The following is an 8,080-nucleotide window of genomic DNA, read 5'->3' as shown; positions in this document are numbered from 1 at the left end:
GAGCGGCTGTGGGACTTGGAGCCGCTGGAGGTGGAGTAGCTCTCACTCTTCCTGTGGGAAGGGAGAAAGACAAGAGAAAACACAATTTTCTTAATATTGAATAATCACTCAATGCAACAGCATCTAAATGTAGTCAGAAAACATCCATACCTGCACACCAACTCCACACAGACACTTCCCACTTCTAGAGCCACTGTGTGCAAGCACGGCTTCAGATTTCAGGCTTTCAGGCACCTGATGCTGTGTTCAGTATCCCACAAAAACTAACCTGGTGTCCTAGACCTGACCCCATCTAGCTACTGTAGAAATACTGATCATTACTAAAATGCTGCCTGGAATTCAACACTGAGGAGTTTTAATCAGCAGATTGTAGCTTTGGTCTTTTCCATGTTAGAACAAAGCCATGCTTTAATCAATGCACACCCAAACCCAACAGGACAGGCTGCTGAATGAGTCAAACTTGGATTGACCACAGGGCCTGAATCTCTAATAAACCAGATATTAAAAAAATTATCCTGTTTTTGTGTCATAAATTAAGGATTAGCAGGAGAAACTGCAAGTGAGATTAAGGCTGGAGTTAAGAATTCATCTACTGTAGAAAATGATTTAGCCACTCTGGTACAGTTCAGGAAAAACAACCCATTAACCATTAAAGACTCTAGCCATAAACACCCAACTTTAAATACAACACTCCCAAATGAAGAGGCAAATCCAGCCCCTTGGTAGGGCTGTACATCACCAATAAATGGGCTGACATTCAAAAATGGCCCAACACCCTCACACTTGCCTTTCAGCCTGCTGGGCACAGCAATGAGACAAGGGCACACACCACAACTCCCCTGACCTGGGAGCCAGGACAGTACAACTTGGCCATAAGACTTCTGGAGTTTTAACGAGCAGCAGTGCTGCTGTGTTGTTCCACAGCCTCTCTTCTCAAGAGGCTACCAAAGCTCACTGTCATTTTTGTCTGGAGCCTCTCACAGCACACCCTTCTCTTACAGCAGTACCAACCTGTGCTTAGGGGATGCAGATCTGGATGGTGATCTTGAGTAACTCTGCTCTCGACTTCCACTTCGACTTCTGCTTTCTCTGCCTTTCTGAATCCTGTGAGAGACAATCCAGAGTAAGACATTTTGCTTCAAGAAGTCCTAGGAAAAAAATAAGCTCCTTCCTTATGAAAGCCTTACCCATTTACTGGGCTATTTGAACTTGTTCTCTTTGCTCCCTCTGTTTTCCTTTTAGCATTCTTCATTGCCTGAACAGGTAGAGGCGAAGGCTTATTTCCTTTAACCTCTTTTGGAGACTCTAGAAAGAGAAGCCTTTGTTACCTCATTTTGAAAGTATGGGTAGTGACTGAAGCCTCCCCACCACCACCACATTTCATCAGCTCTGGATCCATCAGTGCTGCACACACGTGCACACCTGCATGCACACACAACCACCCACAAGGAGATCTGAAGAAGTTCACAGAAGGCAGATGTTGCTCTAAAGCACTTCTGCCAAAACATGCAGGAAAATAATCCCCATCTCTCACCCCAAAATACTACTCCTGCCAGAGCTCCCCATCATGCCTCTGCTTTAATACTGCTTTAGTGTAACATGCCAATTGCAAGTATTTGTTCAAGTTTATTGCCAAAGCCACATAAAAGCCAGTCTCTGTACTTTATAAGTTTAAACTAGTCTTAATTTTAGACTAATTTTATTTTAGCCTGTTTCAAAAAATTAGAAAGTTACAATATTACTCAAACTCTACTATTCGGAGAGTAGCTAGAAGCCAGATTAAAAAAACAACACTAACAAAACCCCCAAACCACACACTATATGCATCCCAAACCTGTAAATACACATTTAAGATGAGCAAGGATTATTAAAAACACATTATCCACCACTTACCATTTTTTGGGATAGGGGAAAATCCTGATGTGTTATCCAAGCTTGGGGCTCCCTCAGGTACCAGCCCTTTAGCTTGTGCTTTTGCCTCTTCAATCGCCAGTTTCTTCTTTTCTATTTTACTTTCCAGATCAGATAAATCAACCTGTGAGCACAGAAGAACCTCTTAAGACAAAAACTTAATAAACTAGACTTTCTGCTTACTCACAGGGGGCAGGGGGGGAATGTAAAGAGCCCCAGACACTGACTGCTATCCTGTTCCACTCGATGTACCAGGCTTGCAGTTAGTTCCAAGCAGATTTTTTCCAACTCATGTTCTAAGCTGTAGCCTCTAATGAATGCTCCCAAAATGAAACAAACAAAAAAACCCCACACCACACACACAAACCTTTTTCCGGGTATAGAGCTGCAAAATTTTTAAGCAGATTTCTTGAATTTCTTCCTCTGTTGCTCCAAAGAGTAAGAACCAGTGTGGACGGTTAGGAAGTGGGATCTGAAAGGGAGGCGAAAACAGGCTGAGTTTTCTTTATTAAAAGACCTAAACCCCCTGAAATGAATGGAACTGTATGCTCACCTCCAGCGTCCTAGCTGCGAGGTAAATACATGCACAGGCAATGCTCTCTGGCTGGAACCTTACAAAGACATCTGTCCTCAGGCTATCATTCATGTAATTCCTGAAAGACAGGATGATCAGCAAAGTTGCATGGCACTGCCAAGTTGTTTGGTGTTTTCTAGGTTGGTTTGTTTGTTTTTATTTGTACAAGGACTATTTCTCTCTGCATTTGGTTACTAAATTTCGTTATATTCCTGCAAATCTAAAGAAAAGTTAAGTGATTTTACTGAAGAAAAAAATAATTTAAAAATCCCTCAAGGGGAGGGATGCATGACAGAAATTAAGTTTGAATGACTGACTGCTGAAAATGCAGTTGTGAAAACGAGAACCAATTTTAACTTCACTTTTCCTTCTGGATCTCTACTGGCCTGCTCTCATGCAATAGACAAGTTACTCTCACCAAGACAACATACAATATAATCTGAAGTACTCAGTTATAGACTTTTAGTTTCATAGGTTTCTCTGCAAAAAGCCTGAAACCACACAGTTTGATGAGAGCTGCAGCTCCTGTAGTAGTTGTCCCATGAAAACGCCGTCCACTGCAGGATGTGTCAACTTCCACTGGAGATTTGAGGGGTCCCTCCTCCTTCAGAAGCACTGTTTTCCATCCAGAATAGAATTCCTTCTGATGTAAAAAGCAGCCATAGGAGAAATCAGGATGTTTGGGAACATCAGTTCAGGAGAATACTCCATATTCAGGCAGATCTCCTCTTTGGCACATGAAATACGGTTTCCAAATTGTCCCATTTCAGTAAGGTTGCTTAAAATGAATATTCACAGAATGAGAAAACTGCAAAATATTGCATATATTCCAGTCAGTACACTTAAGCATTATTCCTCTAAATCTTACATACACAAAGTAACTTCCTCCAAATCTGTCAGCAGATGTGCTTAAAAAGATCTAGACTTCTGAGCACCTATGTCAAGCAAAGTATCAGATGGGGAAAAGCTAAAATCAGATACAGTAGAAAGTCCTCAAAATATGCTTTCTGAAAGTAGTAATTAACCACGTGGGTACCCAGTATACAAGGATTCACTGACCCCCAAGACATCCAAACCAGAGACCACAGTCCCATTTACAAAGGGCAGATAAAAGGAACTTGAATCCCCAGAGTATCAAACTCCCACCTCTCCCAGTTGTCTTACGTTCATGTGTATACAAAGAGCTCATGCAGCTCCAGAGAGGCAATGCCAAACAACAGCTCATCTTTCTGGAAGAAAGCAACTTCAAAACCTACTTTTCTTGTCCCACTACAAAGAGCACAAACCTTCTGGCAAAAGCAGTGATGAAGAAGAGTGGTACTTCAAACATCTGGAAGTCATACAGCCTTAGTCTAATTTGCCAAATGGAAAAACATACCCACTTCCAAGTTTGGCCTCTGTCTTTTCCCTGTGGGCTCAGAATCAGACACAGGAGGAAATGAATCCTTGTCACAGTACTTTAAGAAAAAGGTAATGTTGTAAAAACACACATTTCAGAAAAACCAATTATACTGGATATCCACCAGTTTTCAGGTCCTGGAAGCAACAAGCATCAGCACACATGTTCTTTTAACATCTGAACCATCTCTCAAGCAGGGTAAATTGCCTCCCTCCTCCCCACCTGCCCCTCCTTCCATAACAAGTAGAAAACTGGTGATCAATAGCCTGTAACTCATACTTGGATACTTCAGAGAAACTTCCCAGTACCATTGCATAAGTATTTCACATTTGACCCCAACCTTTGCACATGGACTCAAATGTTTTCTATCTAGCTTGCAAAATGAAACTAGATTTCAGTTTTTGATGTGTTAATTCACCCCTTTAAGACTCAAATCCCACCTTAAATTCTTTGTCATTTAAGAATACATCATTTAAACAGTTAAAGAAATAGAACATGAAAAAATCTTTCAGCACTTCAACGATCGGGTTATAAAATATACAACAACAGTCATAATGCACATTAAAAATAAAAGTCAGAAAGTAGAAGCACAAGAAGCAGTTGGCCAGTTACTATACTATCATGTATATACCACCTGTCTAGAGTCAGCCTTCTCTTTGAAGAGCCTGCTTTGGTTTGACTGAAGACGGCAGCTATCCCTGCACGATAGCGCTTGGGCAGCAGAGGAGAAGTCTTAGTCACTTACCCTCAGAGGCTACCCTTTGATCAAAAGAGTACAGAAAAGAAAAGTCAAAACTGGTTCTCTACACACAAGTCACAGTACCAGACAGTTCAGTCAGCAGAAATATGATCTTTGGATTCACTAAAGGCTTTTAAATCACAGGACTGTTAAAAAACGCTATTGTTTAAAAGCATTAGCTATTGGTTAAGTTTTAAGACCTGGAATTTTATACAAGCTTCCCATCCCCCAAGCAAATCTTTACTGCAATGAAAGCAACAAGGCAAAGAACACTTCTTGGCAAACGTGGAAACATGAATTTTATCCAGTCTTAGAAGCTGACATCTTCCATTATCCATATAGATAAAAGAAATTTATCTGTGCTGAGTTTTTGATACACCTGGAATCAAGCTCGAGCCCTGGCAAAAGCCATTTCCCAGCACAGGTAACAGTAACTACAGTTTTCTCTGAAGAACAAAAAAAAGCAAGGAAACCCTATAACCCACTCAACATTTTCCCTTCAGCTGAAAAGTGAAAGCAGAGAAGGAGGGAAGTGAGAAGTCAGGGTGGAAAGCTACCTTACCATTAAAACAGTGCCTCTAACTTACGAGGCCGATCAACATTTGGGTAGTAGTTTGGGGCACACCAAGAAACACTGGAGCTGTCTGGTGTGGCCCACAATCATTCCTGAGCAATGCTGCCCAGAGTGCCTCAAGTGACATATTTCTGCTACTGCCCCTGCTGGTCTCTTAAAACAAAGAAAATCAACTTACCATGAGGTCTGGACCAGGTGTTGGTTACGTTCACATTCTAATACCTGAAGGTACATAACGATTATCTGGAAGATATGGGTTATTGAGTTATTAACAGGAATCTTGAGAGCCACCTGTTTATTTCAGAGGGACATCCATGAGGCATCTGTTATTCTCTTTGAGGTTCTAAAACACTCCACGTGAGGGGAGTGCTTGCAACACCCCCGTTGTGTATCCACACAGCTCCTGCTCTGCAGTGCAAGAGCTGGACACTCAGCCAGATCTGACCTTCCTAGCTCTCCGTCTTCTGAGCACAGGCATCATCCTATTCATCTAGGTGTCTTGTCTTCAACTTTTTCAAGCTAGGTATGTTCTCCTACACAACTCACGACTCCTTTTAGCTGTATCTTGGGAGAAAACATTGCTAGCTGCAATAAGCAGTAACAGAAGTACAACAGTATTTGCAGAGAACAGATGTAACGTGTGGTGTGTCACTGGTTTACTCTAGGTATTTTCTTAGGTTTGAAAGGAAAACAAGGATGCAGATAATAAGACTAATAGCAGATAAGATTAACAGCAAAAATTCACACCTATTAACAAAGTGGTACAGTTGTTCCCTGTGGTACTGCTAACATGAGTGAATTCTGAAAGTCAAGTAGGCTTATAAGACTTGATCCTCCTAATCTAACACATGATATGTAAACATTGAGAATTGTCTTGTTGCTAGTCAAGCCCTTCACAGCTGGGCAGGCTCTTCAGGACATGAGAAACACTTCTAACTAGCTCATAGGGGTGCAATGACCTCAGCATGTTTCCACATGGAGCTGTTGCAACACACAGGGCTGCTGGTAACAGGCTATCACAACCCCAGGTCTCCAGTCCTGCTTAGGAATCTGTTTAGTTGATGTTTTCTAACACCAAAGCTACCTACACAGGTAATGGGACTTCAATACTTGGCACCTGCAGGCACCTCCAGTTGTCCTTCAGCAGTGATACAAACCCAACCAGTAAGAAACTCTTAAGTGAGAAAGAAGAGATTTGGATTGCAAGAAGCCAGCTTTACTGAGTTAACCTGTGTTACCCACACAAACCAGACAGCTTCCATGCACCTAGGTGGCCTACTCAAAGCATTTATAGCATAAAAAACACTGATATAAAGAGAATATATACAGTACAAACCTTATGAGGATGCTTTACATGAACACAAAATCCCAACTCCTTTAACACTCTTCTTTCTGCTTTAATAATTTGATTCTTCAAATTCACATATTCTTGATCCAGTATTAGTGGCACAGGTTTCCTGCAAGAGAATTTTAGATTCTGAGGAAGATAATCTTAACCTCAAGGAGTACTCAGATGCAGATGAAGTTGTGTTTGTGTAAAAATGAGACGCTGCTGCCTGTAACACCAGAAATATTTACTCAATAAAATGTCTCAACTCCCTTTTCTCCTTCATGAGATCTCTTCAAGATGTTCCCTGATTGATGAAACAGGCTCAAGAAGTTTAATGATTAAAATACAACATAAATACTGGAGATTCTTTCCAAGTCTCAGCTTACTTTTTCTCCCTCAGGTGCCTCAGCCGATGGAACACGTTGATCACATCCCTGATGCGCCTCGGTGCTTCCTCAATTTTGGATGCCAGATGAACACAGGCCATTGACACGTGCTGAAACAGAAGCATGGCAAGATACTGATGTGTTGCTCAAACTGGGAACTGACCACCTCCAACAGTTTAAGGAGGGATAAGAGTAGAAAATGGTGGTAAAACAAAGAAATACAAAAAAAAAGTTGACAAAACACTATGTAGTTTTGTAAAATCCTGTTGATCAACAAGTAAAATCTACAGGCTGTTTACTAACACTGATCACATCTAAGATGGCAACTTGCCCAAGCAGATTGAAAAATTGAAAGATTAAAGTAGCATTTGTAGCCATACCCATATTTGAGCATTTTCTTACCTCCATGGAATGCTTCACAAAAGACTTGGTATAAAAAAAACGTTGAAATAGCACCTGTCCTGTAGCCATAGCCACCTAAAAAGAAAATGACCACAAGTATTAACAAAGCTATCAGCTCCACAGAGGAATCACAGATTTCAAAAGATTTAGGATGATTTCAACAGATGTAAAACCCAGGAGAGCAATAAGCTATATTAAAGTATGGGAGTAAGTTCAGTGCTAAGAAAAACTAGCACCCCTATCTCAATAACAAATTAAGTTGCCCCAAATGTTATCAATGCCACAAACACTGTAATACAAATCAGTATGTATGCAAACGTGTGTCAAATATATACATTAAATGGCAAACTTCTTTTATCAAGTATGAAAACATGCCCCAAATTAAAAAAACAAAGCAAACCCACTAGAGCCTAGTAGAACTGGAAGTTATGGCAGCATGCCAGAAAAACGTTCCTTTTTCAGCGTGGGAGAAGAGGGGAATCTAATCGTATTATGATTTGCATATACTTATAACACAAGTTCAGAAGCTGAGACTGGGTAGCTAGAAGGTGTCTGGAAAGTTTTACGTTCAGAGAGCAAAGCGACCGTTTGCGACTGAGGTTGGTGAGGAAACAAAACCTTCCCGAGATCGCTACACTCCAAAGGAGCCTAAGAAATCCCTCTTCCCACGGGCCCCGACGCTGAAAAGCGCACCAGGAGCCCCCGCCCTGCCCAGGGAGGCGGCGGGGGCGGCGGTTACATCACCCGCTGCCCGCCGCGGGAGGA

General features: G+C 41.5%; 1 protein-coding gene across 1 annotated transcript; it reads right to left on the bottom strand.

Moving 5' to 3' along the window:
- Positions 1-5: 5 nt before the first annotated feature.
- CCNL2 (cyclin L2) lies at positions 6-7,390 on the bottom strand (the record flags this gene model as incomplete). Its single annotated transcript, XM_008940921.1, has 10 exons — positions 6-51; positions 1,012-1,104; positions 1,188-1,305; positions 1,894-2,035; positions 2,279-2,383; positions 2,465-2,564; positions 5,376-5,440; positions 6,534-6,654; positions 6,914-7,023; positions 7,316-7,390. Coding segments are annotated over 10 exons (975 nt in total), but the record flags the coding sequence as incomplete, so codon positions are not given.
- Between the last annotated feature and the right edge of the window lie 690 nt (positions 7,391-8,080).

The sequence above is a fragment of the Merops nubicus genome, unplaced genomic scaffold (genome assembly GCF_000691845.1).
Source record: "Merops nubicus isolate BGI_N331 unplaced genomic scaffold, ASM69184v1 scaffold16745, whole genome shotgun sequence".
In the NCBI taxonomy this organism is placed as follows: domain Eukaryota; kingdom Metazoa; phylum Chordata; class Aves; order Coraciiformes; family Meropidae; genus Merops; species Merops nubicus.
Note: the sequence above shows the minus strand (reverse complement) of the source record. Positions and strands in the feature narration are given on the sequence as shown.